General features: G+C 46.0%; 1 protein-coding gene across 1 annotated transcript; it reads right to left on the minus strand.

The window, feature by feature from the left end:
- Positions 1-380: 380 nt before the first annotated feature.
- On the minus strand, positions 381-18,126 carry LOC137500540 (uncharacterized). The gene is made up of 2 exons (XM_068227466.1): positions 18,081-18,126; positions 381-1,211 (listed from the first exon to the last, which is right to left on the minus strand). Exons 1-2 carry the CDS (start codon positions 18,096-18,098, stop codon positions 447-449), a joined length of 783 nt encoding a protein of 260 aa, XP_068083567.1. The 5' UTR covers positions 18,099-18,126; the 3' UTR covers positions 381-446.
- Between the last annotated feature and the right edge of the window lie 3,272 nt (positions 18,127-21,398).

Consider the following 21,398-nt stretch of genomic DNA (forward strand, 5'->3'; position numbering starts at 1 on the left):
TAAACCTCCGGTGGTCGCGGAGTGAGCGCCGCGCTCACCTTTGTTTTCCAATATTTGTGGACTCATTAGCCATTGGGCTTAGAAACAGAACTCTGTTTATCTTCCATTTTCAGTTTTGTGAACAAACAATTTTAGATATCGCCAGTGGAGAGATGGGTTCCAGACAGCCGCTTTCAGTGCTATGTCTTTCCCATGAGCGCGACGATCACCTGGGACCAACCACCTTCTTAACATAAACGCAACCAGTGACGAATTAAGAATGAAATAATATTAAATAAGGATTATGGACTCAAAATTACTATTTAATGAGAACAGTTCTAACTACATGTCGTTAACAGAGTTAAATTTTGAATTTAAAATGTCGAAGGATCTTTGAACAATTTGTGATTCAATATAATTCTTATTCATTTTTAAACTGCCGATAAGCAAATCACTTATTTGTTGCACTAACGAAAATTCCCTAGTGACCCCGCCCAGTGGCCGAGGTATCCCCAGCCGGGAACACCATGACCGCTATGAATGCCACCAACAACACTACCACCAGCGCTGCTGCTGATGCTGCTGCTGCTGCCAGCACTAACAGAACCATGATGATGCCATCCAGCAGGATAGTGTTCTCCCTGGTGATTATTATGCCACCCGGGTATATTCCAAAATTGCCCTTCTCCATGATGAGATGCATGTCCTTCTTGACCTTCATTAACCGAAGATCCTTCACCATCATTCCCTCCTCCTACATTTCCGAATTCTTCTTCTCCTTTACTTCCACCCTCTGTGCCAGCGAATTCTCCTTCTTTATTCCAAACTTCTACAGCACCTAACTCTTCTCCTCCGTTACTCCCTGGCTGCTTTACGTCTCCGTGACCCTCAGTCTGTCCCCCTCCTTGTTCTTGATTGTGAAGATTTTCATCTTTATCTCCTCTATGCTCATTACTGGGCTTCTCAGATCCGGAAAACTGTACCTCTGATTGTTCACCTCCAAGCGAACTTCCGTATACAATTGGTGTGTTTTCATACGGATATTCTTTTGGACCTGTTGGTCCAAGTATCTTATCGTGAATCTTATCATTCATGCTGGGTAAAGGAGTTTTATTAATGCTGGTTGAGGGCTTCCCGGGAATAACGCTTACAGATGAATCCGAAGAACTTGGGAAGTAATCCTCGTACCTTTCAGGGATGTAAGCCCATGCTGGAAGCACGAACAGCAAGATCTGAAAATCAGAAACAAGAACAAATCATAATACATAGAGTAATATGCACGGTGTATTTGTATATTTTAATGAATGCCAGAATAGGGATCCTTAAAGGACATAGAGAAGGATCTTTTTTCTTCTTGAATAAGTGCGAGGATATGCCTTGTTGCGAGAAAATGAGGCAGCAGGTCGCCAGATCCACTCCCTTGGAGCATACTTCAAAACTGCAGGTGTATGTTCTTTGAATTAATATGAACACAAAATACCAGATAGCACGTGTACACGCAATGACAGAAATGGTGTCCCGACATAAATAATCAACACTGCTCCACTCCAGTACTGAAAGGGAAGGGAGAGAGTGAAGGGGTAGTGTTGAAGGCCACTCCAGTACCGAAAACGGGAGGAAGAGGGGAAGGGAGTGAACGGGCGAACGCACAGTGTGTATATTGCTATACATCTTCCACTCTGCCCATTTCAATCACAACAGTCTTGTAGCAGGCTGTCTACCAGCAGCAATGCGTTAAGTGAGGAGGTAGGGCAATGTCATACTTTGTTTATATCGGGATACCATTTATGTACATGCGTGTACAATAAACACGCATGCTTTAGGGTCATATGTAACTCTATCAAGGGCTTCTAAATAGTGAAAATATTGAGAAGATAATACTAGCAAGTCATGTGACTGGCTTTCTTCATACCGACTGCATGGGAGGAATGAGTCAGAAGTCACGAACTGTTCTAAACAAACCAGTTTACCCAAAGACATACGTGTCTTTTAGGTCTTCTGCTTGTGAAGCAACCAAAACTGACAATACAGACAACAGAGCCAAAATGAGCGTGTACAGCATTGGCGTGTTTTGTCTCAGTCGACTTACGCGTCCCTTACCACTGCCTACTCTGCTTCTACTACTAGTCACGCACTCGCTGTCATGATGACGAAAAGAATACCCACTTTAAAAAAGTAGAGCAAATGTACAGACCAATAAATTTCGTAAACATCGTTGTATAAGATTCAGATGGAAGAAGACAAAAAATAACCGAAAAGTACTCCAGTAATAAAGCAGTATCAGGGCTAAACGAATAGCTTACTAAGTATCCAAATACACTGACTGACAGAGCAAATGCAACACCAAGAAGGAGTGGTTTGAAAGGGATGAAAGTTGGGGAAAAAACAGAGACGGCACGGACGAATAATTGATGTTTATTTCAAACCGATATGCAGGTTACACAATGCGCACGGCATCGACTCAGTAGGATGTACGACCACCGCGAGCGGCGATGCACGCAGAAACACGTCGAGGTACAGAGTCAATAAGAGTGCGGATGGTGTCCCGAGGGATGGTTCTCCATTCTCTGTCAACCATTTGCCACAGTTGGTCGTCCGTACGAGGCTGGGGCAGAGTTTGCAAACGGCGTCCAATGAGATCCCACACGTGTTCGATTGGTGAGAGATCCGGAGAGTACGCTGGCCACGGAAGCATCTGTACACCTCGTAGAGCCTGTTGGGAGATGCGAGCAGTGTGTGGGCGGGCATTATCCTGCTGAAACAGAGCATTGGGCAGCCCCTGAAGGTACGGGACTGCCACCGGCCGCAGCACATGCTGCACGTAGCGGTGGGCATTTAACGTGCCTTGAATACGCACTAGAGGTGACGTGGAATCATACGCAATAGCGCCCCAAACCATGTTGCCGCGTTGTCTAGCGGTAGGGTGCTCCACAGTTACTGCCGGATTTGACCTTTCTCCACGCCGACGCCACACTCGTCTGCGGTGACTATCACTGACAGAACAGAAGCGTGACTCATCGGAGAACACGACGTTCCGCCATTCCCTCATCCAAGTCGCTCTAGCCCGGCACCATGCCAGGCGTGCACGTCTATGCTGTGGAGTCAATGGTAGTCTTCTGAGCGGACGCCGGGAGTGCAGGCCTCCTTCAACCAATCGACGGGAAATTGTTCTGGTCGATATTGGAACAGCCAGGGTGTCTTGCACATGCTGAAGAATGGCGGTTGACGTGGCGTGCGGGGCTGCCACCGCTTGGCGGCGGATGCGCCGATCCTCGCGTGCTGACGTCACTCGGGCTGCGCCTGGACCCCTCGCACGTGCCACATGTCCCTGCGCCAACCATCTTCGCCACAGGCGCTGCACCGAGGACACATCCCTATGGGTATCGGCTGCGATTTGACGAAGCGACCAACCTGCCCTTCTCAGCCCGATCACCATACCCCTCGTAAAGTCGTCTGTCTGCTGGAAATGCCTCCGTTGACGGCGGCCTGGCATTCTTAGCTATACACGTGTCCTGTGGCACACGACAACACGTTCTACAATGACTGTCGGCTGAGAAATCACGGTACAAAGTGGGCCATTCGCCAACGCCGTGTCCCATTTATCGTTCGCTACGTGCGCAGCACAGCGGCGCATTTCACATCATGAGCATACCTCAGTGACGTCAGTCTACCCTGCAATTGGCATAAAGTTCTGACCACTCCTTCTTGGCCACGAACCTACTACGATGGCGTAGCAGGGGGAGAGGTGATACTCCCACGTGGCGCGTCCCAGGTGGCGGATAGGGGGGTCCTAACCGGCTTGCCGGCGGACTTGAGGGAAATAAAATACCTCTCGCGGACCAAACACACTACCCCCTGCGGGTGGGGGACACACATGCAGAATACACCCGCGGTATCCCCTGCCTGTCGTAAGAGGCGACAAAAAGGGGCGACCTTGGCGTGGACATGGATTGCGGTTGGTATAATGTGATGGACCTCCTGTGGATGGGAGAGGCTGAATACATCCATAGGTAATCCCTGCCTGTCGTAGAAGGCGACTTAAAGGGTCATGTGGCCATGGTCCCCTCTTTATATTTTTATTATTTTTCCGAGGGTCAGATGTAGACCATTCAAAATTTGATGTGCGTGCTGCCCGGCGATGGAGCTCCTATGTGTGCGACTACGCTCGAAAGCCCGTGCCAGCAACCACCCAGGACGCGGCGGGTGGGAGTATCATGTACCCGGGCAGTGGTATCCGCCTGACAACGCAGGTCCCCGCACAGCCGAATGCCAGAAGGACATATTATTATTAATTATTTTTATTTATTTTTCCTATTGTTAGTGCTCTGTACACGCTATGGGGTACATGCTATTGCGGGTGACTGGAGGAAGGGAGTCCTAGTGCTCATTGCCTCAGTCATCCCGTATTAGGCATCGTTCAACATCGGACCCCGGGCAATACCTGCTACGACCAGGTGGGTATTGCCTTGGCTGCTTGGTTCGGCTACAGAGACCCCTGATCGGAGTGGGTGGCATTCGGGGAGGATGCTATCGGGCATGGCTTCCAAATGAAGTCGGCTCTCACAAGGTGGTCGCCCACCTAAGTCTTTAACTTTTGCTTCCCTGAGAGGTTCAACTCCCTGGGAACATGCGCAGCGTGAAGGAATGGGATCCAGCTTCCCTAGGTTTCTGGTCGCTACCAGAACCGATGGGCACGATTTTAAGCTGGTGAAGTCGATCCTGTTTAGTAGACACATCGAAGGCGTCTATGGCGAACTGGAGGAACTAAAGAAAATGCGCAACGGTAGTTTGCTTCTAAAAACTCGTACAGCACTGCAAGCTGATCAGTTGCTTAAGTGCGAGCACTTTGGCGACATCCCCGTCAAAGTGGAGGAGCATAAGTCCATGAACCTGGTTCGCGGAGTCATCTTTCACCGCGACCTTATTTTGAACACTGACGACGAGTTGATGGAAGACATGAAGAACCGCGGCGTGACACACGTCCGGCGCATTACGCGCAAAGTCAACGGTGAAGACGTTGCCACTGGTGCCTTCATTGTCTCTTTCAAGTTGTCAGTGTTACCAGAGAAAGTCAAGGTAACAACTTATCGTTGCGATGTGAGGCCGTACATCCCGCCTCCTATGCGATGCTATCAATGCCAGCGATTCGGACATATGGTCTCTCGCTGTTCGAATCAGGCTGTATGTGGTACATGTGGACGAGTAGCTCACGGCGCGGAGGAGTGCACAACTCCATACAAGTGCACTAACTGCTCCGGTTTTCATTCTCCTCGGGATCGGAACTGTCCGACATACCTGAGTGAGAAGAAGATCCAGGAGATCAAGACCCTGGATGGTCTTTCCTACCAGGAAGCGCGCCGTAAGTTTAATTCTACGAATACACCTGCCCGTACACTCGACTATAGCTTGATAGCTCAGAGTCTTCCAGGTTCGTCATTTACGACCAAGACACCTGTCCAGACCGCTGCGCCCAAGGCGACTGTTGCTGCTCCCAGCAACGTCGCAAATAGTCAAAGCTCGAAGGGGGGACCACCCCACCTTCGACCAACCAGAAGTCTGTGCCGGCTGGGAGCCAGCCGGCACAGCAAGGGGGGAAGACTAAGTCTCCCCCCCCTAGGAGGTCGACGAAAGTCGTGCCCCAGCCGGCGGAGGCGGCTTCGTTGACCAGGGCTGGGAAACCATCTCCCAGCCCGTCTAAACTTGAAAAGAAAAAGGGGAAGAAGAGCGCCCGTCCTGAGCGCTCTCGGACTTCCCCTGCGAAGGAGAGGTCATGCCCTCCACCTGGGGGATATGAATCTGCGCCGGGAGGCACTCCTGCTCCCAAACCTGCGCGCTCTCCTCGTAGGGGACCCCCTCGCGCCCGAAAAGCGTCGAAGTTCTGGGCGGCACCCCTGCCATCTTTTGATGACGGGATGGATGTCGCGCTCTCCTCTACATCTACGGATGTAGAACTAGATAGTGTTTAGGCTTACGAGCATTTTGTCGCTCATTACCTAACACTCCTTTTATAGTCCACACTATGGCACTGTTACAGTGGAATTGTAACGGTTATGACAGGCATCTTGCTGAGTTACGTCAGCTTATTAGTGAGTACGCAGCGAGTATAGTCTGTATTCAGGAGACCAATTTCCGACCTGGTCATCACACGGTCTTGAGGAATTTCAAACTATACTCGACAGAACGATACTATGCTCACCGGGCTTCCGGAGGCGTTGGCATTTTTGTACGTTCTGATAGCTACAGCGAAGAGGTTCCATTAAGAACCCCTCTTGAGGCTGTAGCTGTTCGCGTCTCGCTGCCTGTCATAGCAACAGTGTGTAATGTTTATCTTCCACCAGGCCAGCATCTGAACATCAATGATGTCGCTGATCTTATGGATCAGCTTCCACCACCCTTCCTCTTATTGGGAGATTTTAACGCCCATCACCCCATATGGGGCTCTGAGACGCCTTGCCCCCGAGGAAGAGAGCTGGAAACACTTCTATCAGATCTGGATTTATGTGTTTTGAACACAGGGGAACCAACTCACTTCAGTGTACGTTACGGCACATATTCTCGCATAGACGTTAGTCTATGCAGCCGAACGTTGGTTCCACTGTTTCGGTGGAATGCACACGATGATCTCTGTGACAGTGACCATTTTCCCATCGTTCTTACTTTGTTGAATCATAAACCCGTCGAGGCTCCCCCTCGATGGATTCTTCAACATGCTGATTGGCCAAAGTACACATCACTAGCTGTCTTTAACGATGATGTCAGGCGGACCGTCGGCGAGGAAATAACTTACATCACCCAAGTTATTCTTGCTGCTGCTGAGGAGTCCATTCCGTTTTTCTCGGGGACCCCTCGCCGAAAACTCGTTCCTTGGTGGAACGATGAAATAGCAGCAGCCATCAAAGAACGCCGTCGCGCTCATAAGCGTTACCGTAGACAGCCTACTGTGGCCAACTTGGTAGCATTTAAGAAACTCCGCGCTAAGGCGCGAGTTCTTATTCGACAAAGTAAGAAGGCTTCATGGGAGAGATATGTGTCGTCCATGACGTCACATACTCCATCATCTCAAGTGTGGACGAAACTTCGACGAATTTCGGGTATTCAAGGATCATCTGCTGTACCGGGAATTTCCATTGCAGGCAGTGTCGCCACTGATCCCCTCGCGATTGCTAACCATCTTGCTAGTCATTTCGCGGATGTCTCCGGCTCCGGGAATTACAATCCTGATTTCCTCGCTGTGAAGCGAGAGGCAGAACGTCATCACCTTAGTTTTGCCTCTCAAGCTTCAGAGGACTACAACGTGCCCTTTACGGAGTGGGAACTCCGCAGCGCCCTAGCGCTTTGCAAGGACACGTCTCCTGGACCGGACAACATCCACAACCAGATGTTGAAGCACCTTAGTGATGATAGTCTACTCTATCTCCTTCGTGTGTTCAACCGTATCTGGATGGAGGGTGATTTTCCGTCTCAGTGGCGAGAGGGCATAGTCATTCCTGTCCTCAAGCCTGACAAAGATCCTAAGTATGCAGGAAGTTACAGGCCGATTTGTCTTACAAATTGCCTGTGTAAGCTATTTGAGAGGATGGTAAATCGCAGACTCGTGTGGTGTCTGGAGAAACAAGGACTCTTGTCCGAGTACCAATGTGGATTTCGAGCCGCTCGATCCACCACAGACCACTTGGTACGCCTGGAGAGCTCTATCCAGGATGCGTTTCTCCGCAAACAGCACCTGGTAGCTGTCTTCTTTGACTTGGAGAAGGCCTACGACACCACCTGGCGATATGGCATCCTTTCAGTCCTGCATCAATGGAGATTCCGAGGTAACTTGCCGGTATTTATTGCGAATTTTTTGTCCCTCCGTCTATTCCGTGTCCGAGTAGGGAGGACATATTCGCAATACCACGTTCAAGAAAATGGAGTCCCACAGGGATCGGTTCTTAGTGTCACTCTGTTCGCGATTGCCATAAACGGTATTGTCGCTGCTGCTGGTCCAGCCGTAATACCGTCCCTATATGTGGATGATTTTGCTCTGCACTATAGCTCGTGCAGTATGGCAGTCGCAGAGCGACAGTTACAGCAAGCTATTAGGAGGGTGGAGAAGTGGACCTTAGAACATGGCTTTCGGTTTTCTGCCGTAAAGACCTCCGTTGTCCACTTTTGTCGTCAACGTACACTTCACCCTCATCCTGAGCTTTATCTAGGTAATGTCGTTCTTCCAGTTGTTGACACCTACCGATTTCTTGGGCTCCTTTTTGACAGTAAATTATCGTGGGAGCCACACGTGCGGGAGCTAAAAGTGCAATGCACCAAGAGGCTTAACCTCTTGAAGTTTCTTAGCAGCACTAATTGGGGAGCTGACCGCGTGGTGCTCCTGCGATTCTATCGGGCACATATTTTATCTCGGTTAGACTACGGCAGTGCAGCATATGGCTCCGCAAGACCAAGCGTTCTTGCGAAGCTGAACAGTATCCACCACAGCGGGGTTAGGTTGGCGACGGGAGCTTTTCGTACTAGCCCCATCGCTAGCCTGCTCGCTGAGTCTGGTGTGCCGCCTTTACACCTGAGGCGCCAGCAAATGCTTTTTTCGTATGCTGCAAATTTGCGACAGATGCCACTTCATCCGAGCTATCCCTGCGTATTCAGCAATGGCAACCGTTTGTTGTACGTTGCTCATCCTCGTGCGACGCGGCCGGTTGGGATACGCTTGGATAGCAGTTATGAATTGTTTGACGTACCTTCGATTCCTTGCCTTGTCAGACAACCAAGTGGGGTACCTCCGTGGGTTGTACGACGACCTGAAATCATCCTGGATTTGCACACTGGCCCGAAAGGAGACACGGACCCTTCGATTTATCGGAGGATCTATCTGTCCGTTCTTGGCCGCTATCCAGGTTCAGTCGTCGTTTACACGGATGGTTCAAGGACAGATACGAAGGTGGGCTGTGCGTTCGTTGTCGACAATGATCGGTTTCTTTTTGCTCTCCCGGACACCTGTAGTGTGTACACGGCAGAGCTCTATGCTATCTGTGAGGCTCTGCGGTACGCACTCGACAATGAGCGCCGACACTTTCTCGTATGTACTGACTCCTTGAGTTCGCTTCAGGCTATTGATACCTGTTTCCCTCGACACCCTCTGGTGCAGCGGATCCAGGACCTGCTGGCCGGGTGTTCGGATGCCGGCACCAGAATTACGTTTGTGTGGCTCCCCAGCCACATGGGCATAGAGGGAAACGAGTTAGCAGATCAGGCTGCCAAGGAGGCAGTTACACTGCCCCCGTTGCCTTTCAAGGTTCCAGCAAGTGATATTCGCTCTCAGCTGAGACATCTGGTGATGTCTCATTGGGAGATGGAGTGGCAGGCCATCCCACTTCCCAATAAGCTGAGAGCGATAAAAGGAACAACGAAGGTATGGAGGACTTCCCTTCGGGCTTCGCGGAGGGAAGCCGTGGTATTATGTCGCCTTCGGATCGGCCACGGTATCTTGACGCACTCCCATCTACTGAAAGGAGAACCCCCTCCGGTGTGTACCTGCGGCGACCATCTTACCGTGGTACACATCCTTACGGAGTGCGTGGACCTGGTCGATCTGCGCCGTAGTCTTAACCTTCCGAGTACTATCTCCCTTATCTTGCGCGATGACGAGCAGTCAGCAGACCTCGTCATCCGCTTTATGAGGGATAGCGGTCTGTTTTATCGTGTGTAATGATGTCCTTTGTGCTTGTATCTTTGTGTCAATTACGCTCTTATCCTATTGACTTCATTTTAGTTTGTGTTGCGTATTTTAATGTGTCCTTTTAACGTCTAATGTAAAGTATGTATATATATCTGTACTAGCAGGCAATGCCTTATTCCATTATCTCCTGTAATTTTTCTTCTTCTGTTCCACAATAAGGCATTGCGAATTAGATCCACTGATTGTTTTAATTTCATACTCATTTTTCATCGCATTCCTTTTTTTTAAACTCTAATCAGTGGCTACGTTTTAACTTTTAACTATCATATGCCATTTCGTCCATCTCGTTCCATTAGGGGCCGATGACCTTCGATGTTAGGCCCCTTTAAACAACAAGCATCATCATCATCATCACTCCTTCTTGGTGTTGCATTTGCTCTGTCAGTCAGTGTATACGGGAATGGGAGTCATTCAACTGTCTATAACGTTAAGAATAAAACACAGTAAGTTTTAGGGCTCTGATTTCTTCCTGGATGACCCAGTAAAGAAGGTACACACCTACTTACCAGGTGTACGCATAAGTCTTTCCAGGTTTTGTGGTAAAGAAAACACGAAATTTTCAAGAGAAATTCATTTTTTGTTTATTCAAAATATTGGCCATCAGCTTCTACACACTTCGCCCATCTTTCAGGTAAGTTATGAATACCATGCCAGGAAAACTGCTTGTGTTTAGCGGCAAACCATTCGTCGAGCTATTTTCGAACTTCCTTGAAATTGCTGAAGTGCTGCTCTGAGAGCGCGTGCCCTATTGATGCAAAGAGGTAATAGTCAGATGACCCAAGGTCGGAAGAGTACGGCGGGTGTGGAAGGATGTTCCATCCAAGCGATTTCAAGGTGTTCTTCACTGGTATTGCTGTATGAGACCGCGCATTGTCATGTAGCAAAATCACTTTGCCATGTCTTCTGGCCCATTGCGGTCGTCTTTCGACCATTGCGTGATTTTATTAACCATTTGTTGGTGATAGCGTCGTGCATTAACGGTTTCACCGGGCTTCAAGTGTTCATAATACAGAATACCGCTCTGGTCCCACCAGACACAAATCACCACTTTTAAATTATCGAAACCATGCCTCACATGTTCTGATGGATGGAGCGTGTTAACCATACGTTTCTACCAGAAAAGGAGGACTTTCCTCAGCCTTTTCCTTCTTATTAAATAAGAAAAGCAATGTGTGCAGCAAATGTTCTTTCTCAGGCACAAACGTCGACATGATCACTGAACGGTACAACATAGACGCTATAGTGTTTGGCGGACTTGTTTGTGTTGGTAGGTTAATATCAGAGAAACAATCTGAGTATGTGTCATATTCATACGCTGCGTACTATTCGTTGGCGCCACCTCTTAGTGAAACCGGAGAAGACTTATGCATGCACTTGGTATATACACACATAATTCTATTCAGCCATGAATGACCACATTAATTGCTGGCTGTTTAGAAGTCCCGGTTCGTTAGTATTACCTGGGAGGTGGTAATCGTGATTAACAGGCCTTTCACTTGCGCTCGCAAGTCCAGTCATCCCACACAACAGCTGCGCACAGACTGCTAGGTTTGAACACAGGGCCACTAGCCACACGATGACTGTTCCTTGGTTCGACTCTAAAGACGTCGAGTAATTCACACTGTCAAACACAGAGAACAACTAAACAGGAGTAGCTCAACAGAGTTAAATAGCAGGACAATACTCCTCACAATAACGACCATTATCACTATTCCAATTAGGTTACACTCAAGATAGCTGCTCCAGTCACTGACTCTACGACGGTCCTCAGTCCACGAAAACACGTACACAGTAATCTAAGGCAGAACACAAGTATTCCGTTCCGTACCTGACAATACGCTGACATACGCTGACTCCAGTAGGACAATGACGGAAGCCAACAGCCGTCTCAGTCCAACAACTCACACGACACTCCGACGCAACAACATTCAGACTACTCGTTCAGACTACGGTACGACACTAGCGACGGCTAACACCGCTGTCGCCCTCGGAGCAACCACTGAGTCCCAGCAAGCCGAGTCCAATTCCAACTTCAACACTGAGTCAAACTCTGACCATTCACGGCTAGCCTCCTTTTTCTAGCTCGGGGGATATATACCGGAATATTCGCGATGTGGCTACAGACGGAACATTCTCGCTGTACCTCGCAGAAACGCGTGGGAAAACCAGGCGAAAAGAACATACGGGAAGGCCGGCATGCTCTCCAGACTAGCTGAGAGCTTCCGAGTCGTCTGACTCACTACTCCCTTCCAAGAAGTTCCGGAACGGCCCAAAACAGGGCTGGCACTTAACAATAATGACGAAACTCACAAGGTACCATCCGGATGGAATAATTCACAGCAGGACCTGTTTCAAACTTGCTTCGAAAGAAAACTGAATTTCTATCATTCTTGCTGGCTGGGAGGATCGTTTAGTCCCGAATGCCTCCGTAAGAAAACAAAGGATTATCACAATAACGAAGACTTCGCATATTATGAAAAGTCTTCCCGGAAGAGATTATGACGTAATTTACTGCCTCATAGTGTCCTCGTTTCAAATAACGATCCTTACCACAACGCTTCTGCCTCTTCCACCGCATCGTTCGTTCTTCCCACTAACGTTATTCCCCTTTTTCATTATATGAGCGTTTTCGTCCATTTGCATGAGCTGTATGAGGGTGGTTATCATGTTGATTTCCTCCCTTGAAACGACAACCACTACCAACACCAGAATAGTAAATGTGTGTTCATTTGTATATATCCCACGAGTCCGGTGGATAAACGTCCCCGGATTTCATGGAGAAATATAGAATATAGCCTACACCACTTTCTGGCATATCATGATATAAATAGTTGTTCTTTTTGAAATAGTTTACTAGATCACAACTGAGTTACAGAAACTAGTACGTAGGTCGAGTCATAAGTCATGGCTACGATTTTCTTTCTGGCGAACAGGAGACAACACGGAAAATCTAAGACATGAATTTGGAAACGTACGGTATGTTTTTGCGTATGATGCCACTAGATAGTGTATGTAAACAACACTGTGGGTCTAAGCATTCCCCCAAGTTCAGTGTGTGAGTGAAAGCGTCACAAAGTGGAAGTCAACATGTGGCAGCAACGATCGTAAATTAAAATAGCAGTGCTCAGCGGCAGAAATGCACGCCAATGCCATGCAGAGCTGCAGGTAGCATTAGGTGTGCATGTCATGCCCTATAGAACAGTAGCGAGGTGGATGGAGGCGTTCAAACGGGGTAGAGTATCAACTGTCGGTTTGCCTCGCCCAGGCCAGGTTCTTCCACCCCACCTTATTCGCCTGATCTGAGCCCACGTGACTATGATCTAATCCCCAAAGTCAAGAAGCCATTACGTGGACAAGGGTTTGCTAACAGAGACGACATCGTAACAGCATTTCGGAGAGAGGTGTCACATGTTGGCGATACACTGGCATTGAATGGTATTCAGCGCCTGAACCACCGCTGGCAACGCAAATTGGAAACCTTGGGTGATTATTTCGAAGGTCTGTAACCAGTGGAGACCTGTCCTTTGAGCGTAGTCTTGTTTATTTGCTGTCTAAACCATAATAAAATATTTACCAATGGCCTGTGTTCTGTCACTTTCCTACGAGAATCTCCTGAAGTCAGAATTTGTCTTCAGGCACTATGCATAAGCACATGCCCTGTATATCCAAATGAATATATTAGATTTTCCGTGTTGTCTCCTGTTCGCGAGAAAAAAAAAGGTTGCCATGACTTATGACTCGACCCTTGTATTTCTCCTCGTGTGTATCCCACGTCTTATTTAGTGTACACCGAATGTATCTTTTTTTTTTTTTTTTTACACTATTTGCTTAACGTCACACCGACACAGATAGGTCTTATGGCGATGATGTGGTAGGAAAGGCCTAGGAATGGGAAGAAAACGGCCGTGACCTTAATTAAGGTACAGCCCCAGCATTTGCCTGGTGTAAAAATGGGAAACCACGGAAAACCATCTTCAGGGCTGCCGACAGTAGGGTTCGAACGCACTATATCCCGGAATGAAGCTCATAGCTGCGCCCCTCTAACCACACGGCCAACTCGCCCTGTGCCGAATGTATCTTCACATTACTTAGATTTCCTTCTATACTTTCCTTTAATTATATTGTATACATATACTGGTCTGATAGGGGAAGTCCGTGTAATTTGGACCTGCCTTTCATATTACGAAGCAAGCGCATTAGCCACTGCGCTACGGGAACTCTTAATGAACAAGAACAGTGGAAACAAAGCAGGACATTGTTAAGAAAAGTTCTAGAATGTAAATTCATAAATATTAAACAGAGATAACAAATATTATTTCTAAATATTTGACTGTGACTCTATAGAACCTTATGATGTTCCTTTAAGAACCAAACATGTCATTCTTTGTGTAATATTATGTATTTTATACCTTGTTTAATAATGTTTTTTACAGGTATGTTGTAGTATAATATTTATGTTGAACCTGTGTGTTCGACAGACTAAAGTTCTTTTAAATTAGAACTCAGTAAGTGCAGCAAAATATCATTTTGGGTTGCGACATTTCGTGTGTCTTCAAATAGAAGGACTTAATTTGGTATTTTAAAATACAGTATACCGATACTAAGAAAGCTCGGAAATTTCCGAACAACGCAGTAGAATTTCATCGGCTTTTGCTGAAATCAGGGGCTACCTACCCCAGATGGTAGAGACATCCTCAGTCTCCACGGAAGGACGTACGTTCAATTCGCCATCAGAAAATCCACATTTCTAATTCCAGAGAGGCATATGACGCTGCTGTTCACTGCTTGTATGCCCGGAATTATTACCAGACTAATTCTTGGAGACAAAATCGGCCGCAATAGAGCTAACAACTCCATCCTATTTAGTGCCAAGCTTACGAATAGTTCAGTCTTACTCTTCCACTCCTCCTGGGGCTTTCAGTGGCCTTAGCTGAATGCAATTCTGAAATGGCAGCATATGGCATCTAACTTCAGAGAATGCTGAATAAATGTAATAAGGAAATGGCCTCCATGGCTCGAAATGGTCTCCTGTGGGTGAGGGTGGTAGAATAACACCCACATGTCGTAAGAGACGACTAAAAGGAGCCGAAGCGGCTCTCGATTTCGGAGCATGGGCTAGCAACCACGGGGCCCTCAGCTGAGTTCTGGCATTACTTCCAGTTACTTGTGCCAGAATCCTCACTTTCATCTATCCTATCCGGCCTCCCTTGGTCAACTCTTGTTCCTTTCCAACCCCGTCGCTATTAGGTTTGCAAGGCTAGGGAGTCTTTCATTTTCACGCCCTTCGTTTGGCCGATATCTTCATTTTTCGAAGTGTCGGATCCCTCCGTTTCTTTTCTCTCTCTGATTACGGTTATGTAGAAGATGGTTGTCTAGTTATACCTCCTCTTAAAACAATAATCATCACAACTCACACGAATGCGGCAAACATACAACCCTACCTAAAACGAACATCACCGCTTCCATCTACTTTGTCGAGACTATTCTTGTCATCTTAACTGTCCTATCTTCCTTGGTTAATTGTTTTTATTTTCAATAAACAATGGATGTGGCTGGTAGCTATATAGGTGATTTCAGTTATTTATTCGTTTGTTAGTGAACTGGAAAATGATTGACCATTCTTTACCATAAGTACAGAAGCCTTGGTCTAAATATAAAGGCTGGGCTTTGATAGTAAAACTCCAGCCTTCTAACTACAGGTTTGCCACGAACCTACTACGCTACTGTAGCAGAGGGAGAGGTGATACTCCCACGTGGCGCGTCCCAGGTGGCGGATAGGTGGGTTTGGCCGGCTTGCCGGCGGACTTGACCGAAATAAAATAGCTCTCGCGGACCAAACACACAACCGCCTATGGGTGGGGGGACGCAGACGACGAATACACTCACGGTATCCCCTGCCTGTCGTAAGAAGCGACTAAAAGGGGGCGACCAAGGGATGATCGAATTAGAACCATGAGACTACTTGTAATTAGTACCATCTCGCGGGGAACACCATGGGTCACCTAACTTGTGAGTAGTACCACTATTTAAAGATAAAAATGTCATTGTTCCGTATTGAAAAGTATCACAGTTAAATTGTAATAATAAATATGGTAGTTCAACCTATTCAATACAAGTAAATAAGAGATGTAGAGATTACATTCTTATTTAATTAAAAGTGGAAATGGTACTGGTTTCGACCCCAGTTTGGGTCATCATTAGCCGATAATAACTCGAAAAACAATTCATAAGTAAGAAAGAAATTAACGGTCAAGTCCACACAATATCAGTTGAAGAGGCGATATAAAAATGGCGGGGGTAGGCACTGTAAAATTCAGACGAAGTGGAATGTAAGTCACTTAAAAGAAGTAATGCGTAATCTTCCGAGCATCAGCATGCCTCATTCTGGCTCATTTAACTGTTCCCTGCTTTTGTGAACATTGTGCCTAACATTGCGTGTGCCGTGCTGATGCTAAGAGGGGTTAGATACCTTGCCTAGCATGCATTCGAATCATTATATTCAATCAAGATAACGAGAAGGACCCCCTGTGCGTTGGGGGACGCAAATGGAGAATACGCCCACGGTATCCCCTCCCTGTCGTAAGAGGCGACTAAAAGGGACTCCATGGGCTCTCAACTTGGGAGCGTGGGTTGTCGACTACGGGGCCCTCAGTTACTTGTGCGAGGCTCCTCACTTTCATCTATCCTGTCCGACCTCCCTTGATTAACTCATTAGATTATTAGATCATTCGAGGCCTAGGAGTCTTTGATTTTCATGCTCTTCGTGTACCTTTTCCTTCTTTGTCCGGTCATTTGTCGAAATGTCCGATTACTTATTTCTTATTATCTATCTCTCTCTCTCTCTCTACCCCTTGTTGGCGGGGGTGCCTGTCGTAAGAGGCGGTTAAGAGGGGCGACCAAAGGATGGTGAAATTAGAACCATGAGAATAATTGTGAATAGTACCATTACGTGTGGAACACCATAAGTCGACGTTACTTGCGTCGAGTACCATCTTGCGAGGGTCTACGTTATATAGGAGCAGTACCATTATGTGAGGAACCTATGGGTCTGAGTGTTGCTTATGATAGAGGTCATCATGTGTATTCCACTGAGTTCAGAATGGGTCTGTGTTACCTATGTGTAATACCACTTTAGTAGAAACATCGCGGTTTTGGTTGACCCCCGTGATTACTACCACTCGTTGCTTGAGAGCAGTGCCAATGTGAGGAACACCATGGGCTTGTGTTGCTTGTAGGCGTTGCCATAATGTGCGATACACCGTGAGTCTGCATTGCCTATGATTAGTACCACTATGTGAGCGCTGCCACGAGTATACGTGGCCTGTGATTAGTCCCAGTATGTGAGGAGCACCTTGGGTCTGCGTTGCTTGTGAGTTGTACCCCTATGTGCGAAACACCACGGGTTTTTGTGAACTGCAAGTGGTGCCATTGTGTGTGACATACCACGGATCTTCATTACCGTACCTGTGATTAGTACCACCATGCGAGAGACACCATGAGTCTACGTTACCTGTGAGTAGTACCACTGTAGGAGGAACACTATGGTTCTGATTTACTAGTGATTAGTACCATTGTAAATGGCCGGTAACCTGGATTTTAGACCCTTTAGATAATAAGCATCATCCCGATGATTATGACATTATGAACTCGATCCACAGATGGTTTTGTTTTACGATTATTTTATCGTCAACATTCGTATTAGATTCTAGTCAGTGGATATATTTTGAAGTTTTAATTTTCATTTCGTTACACCTCGTACCATTAGGAGCCGATGACCTAGCTGTTAGGCCCCTTTAAACAATAATCATCATCATCATCATCATCATCATCATCATCACTAGAATGGACTCCTCTGATTATAAGCAATATTATTTATTTGACGTCTCACTAACTACTTTTACGGCTTGCGGTGACGCCGAGGTGCCGGAATGTTGTCCCTAAGGTGTTCTTTAACGTGCCGGTAAATCTACCGACACAAGGCTGACGTATTCGAACTTTTCAGATACCACCGGACTGCGCCAGGTTCGAACCTGCGATATTGGGCTCTACCGTCCGAAATACTCAGCCCGGCCTCTGATTATTTGATCGAGATGAATGGCTAGAGCTGACTTTCTGATCTCAAGTAGGTGGGTTCAACCCAGGCTCAGTCCGGTGATAATCAAAAGTATTCAATTACACCAACATCACGTCCTTTGATTTACCGCCACGTAAAGAACTCCTGATATATATAATACCAGGTCATTGGCCACTCCAAAATTTCGTTAAAGTCATTAGTGGGATGTAAAACGAATAACATTACTAAGGTGAAAGGAATGTAATCTTAGGATTATTTTCCTACAAACGAATAGAGTGAAATCAACTGTACGTTACTTACATAGCACAGCTTAGTCATGTTTGCTCCAGGAGATCTGTTTCCTGACTGGCTGCAGGTAACACTAGGAGAAGTTACGTTATCTTGGGTATTAATAGCTTTGTCCTACAGTACCTCAAAATAACAAACCATTTCCGAACTCCACAAATTAACTACCGTGTTAAATCACGAACCGCTGCACAGAAAACTTTCCTTACACTCGTGAATGATTCGTGTGTGCTTGTATCCACAAGCCTCCCTTATACACATTTGTTCACGACTAAGATGCGTCTAACTACACCCACAGATTCGTTTACCACTAATAAACTCATTTTTCCTAAAAGACTTGCGCCTTTTCATAAATAACATATTCAATTCTAAGAAACATGGAATTTGAGATCAACAAGAAATTCCTTTCAGCATTTGAGAGAAGCCTGTTCAAAGACTTCAAAATACTAACGGCAGTGTATGTTCTCTCTACGTTGGTGTAATCAAACATTGTAGGTGAGTTAACTAGTACGTGTAGTAGCCTTGGACACTGAGCAAGGGGCACTAATAAATAAAATAAAAAAAATTAAATAAATAAAACGGCTTCTTACTAAGGCGGCCACGATTCGAATCCCAGCCAAAGTATGTGAGAATTTTCAAAGAAAAATCATATTCCTTTGGTTCGCATTCCACGTGTAACTGGAGGCCCCCTGGTCATCATTATACCACCATTCTCGAAAATATAATAAAAAAATATTCCACCTTGCACCAGAGTGCGTGAGCTCAGTTTTTGTAGAGACATCTATGGAGAAAAGTTCAAACTTATTGATGTACACCAAAACAACACAAAATAAATCCAATCAGTTTAGGAAACTTAGAAATGACAAACTTCTCAGTTATTCAGTGATGACATCTTCTGATAAATGTCCCAACTTCATGCAGCAGCTTTTCACATTTCGCTTGATAGATAGAGTTCTTTTAGGCACTCCTTTTGAATGTGCGGAGTTGAGGTGTATCTCCCGGTACAATTATTATTATTATTATTATTATTATTATTATTATTATTATTATTATTATTATTATTATTATTATTATTATTATTATTATTGTCCGCCTCTGTGGTGTAGTGGTTAGCGTGATTAGCTGCCACCCCCGGAGGCCCGGGTTCGATTCCCGGCTCTGCCACGAAATTTTTTTGAAAAGTGGTACGAGGGCTGGAACGGGGTCCACTCAGCCTCGGGAGGTCAACTGAGTAGAGGTGGGTTCGATTCCCACCTCAGCCATCCTGGAAGTGGTTTTCCGTGGTTTCCCACTTCTCCTCCAGGCGAATGCCGGGTTGGTACCTAACTTCAGGCCACGGCCGCTTCCTTCCCGCTTCCTTGCCTATCCCTTCCAATCTTCCCATCCCTCCACAAGGCCCCTGTTCAGCATAGCAGGTGAGGCCGCCTGGGCGAGGTACTGGTCATACTCCCCAGTTGTATCCCCCGACCAAGAGTCTGAAGCTCCAGGACACTGCCCTTGAGGCGGTAGAGGTGGGATCCCTCGCAAAGTCCGAGGGAAAAACCGAACCTGGAGGGTAAACAGATGATGATGATGATGATGATTATTATTATTATTATTATTATTATTATTATTATTATTATTATTATTATTATTATTATTATTCCCTCCTGGGGGATGATCGTTAATTCATGAAATCTACAGGGTCTGACGCCTATAGATATTAAGAATCACCCCAGTAATTAAGACATTTTGAATTGGACCCACTGATTGGTTTTGTTCCACGATCATTTTTTCATCATCATTCGCTTTTGATTCTAGTCATTTTGAAGTTTTAATTTTCATTTTGCTGCTCCTCGTACATTTAGGGGCTGTTAGGCCCCTTTAAACAACATTCATAATCATCAGCATTATCTTCGTCATCGTGTCCGCCTCCGTAGCATAACGGCTAGTGTTATTAGCTGCCGTCCTCGGGGGCCTGGGTTCGATTCCCGGTACTGCCAGAAGTTTAAAACTGGCAGGAGGACTGGTGCATGGTTGAAATGGTACGTGCAGCTCAACTCCATTGGGGGTGTGCCCGAAAAGAGCTGCACCACCTCGGGACGAGGATACGAGTTTACTTTATTATCATCACCGTTTCTTTCCAAGTACTGTATAATACTATTACCATATGTATTCTTTATATGGTAGTATATAAATGTTTTACACAAATTTAGTTTCGGGAAACTGAAGAACCTAACAGTAAGAAAAGCCTTTTCATAAATACATTTGTTTAACATCATTAGAATTCATACTGTTACACAGTAAGTAAACTTAACAATGTTTTCCTTCACACCACAACAGATTTAACAGAACCTCCAACTGTGAAACAGAAAAATCAATCGCAGAACTAATCTTCCAACAATTAGCACACTAATAAGCTTAATATTACGAAAGATCGTGTCTGGGGACTTCTATTGCATAAATAAATGAAAAAAAGGCGGAATACTTCCATACACTTCTAAGGCTCAGTTCGAATCCCGTTGGTCGTAAAATTTCGTCAACAGAATGTTGGCCGGCAGGGTAGGAGAGGTGGTGGTATACAATTTCTAATCATCAGATTCTGTGCCAAAAGTCTGGATTAAATTCCAGATAGCTCCACACTGCTCATATGGAGTGAGGTCATATGACGCTGTTGATGGTGATTCGTTCGCCGGATGGGGGCGTAAAGCCTTGAGCCTACTCCTTGGTTCTATTCAACAGGAGTAGGCTATGTGCCGGAATCGAATTTCACCTCCTCCCTTCCTATCATATTTCACGCCACTTTTTTCATCTCATTAACTCCATTGAGCAGGTTGACGTCAAGAAGGGCATCCAGTCGTAAAAATTCGCTACGAAGATTCATCTCCCTACATATAGGTCCCTGCAGAGAAAGGTTGGACCCACATTATTATTATTATTATTATTATTATTATTATTATTATTATTTCTTCATTTCTTTCCTCGAATCTGGTAGTTACATTTTGTTATGAGGGTAGTTTACAAATTAACTAAACTGCACGAAAGAAAATTATGGAATACAGACAAAGTATGGAAACATCACATAAAATAGAGTGATTGTATTCTGTTTCACGTGATGCAAAGCAAAACAAAGCAAAAGCAACTAAGTTAGTAGTTTTACGGGGCCCGATGGTCTAGATGTTAGGCCCCTTTAAGCAACAACAATCATGAACATAATGTAGTTTTACGTGACTTTTGATATTGCGATCGCCACGGGACCTCCAGTTTTGATAAGAAGTGCCTATCATACTCTTCACGTGTTGCAGATTTCCGGCCTAGCTTCAAAACCTTCCCTGTATGACTAACCACTCCTTA

The sequence above is a fragment of the Anabrus simplex genome, chromosome 4 (genome assembly GCF_040414725.1).
Source record: "Anabrus simplex isolate iqAnaSimp1 chromosome 4, ASM4041472v1, whole genome shotgun sequence".
NCBI lineage: Eukaryota > Metazoa > Arthropoda > Insecta > Orthoptera > Tettigoniidae > Anabrus > Anabrus simplex.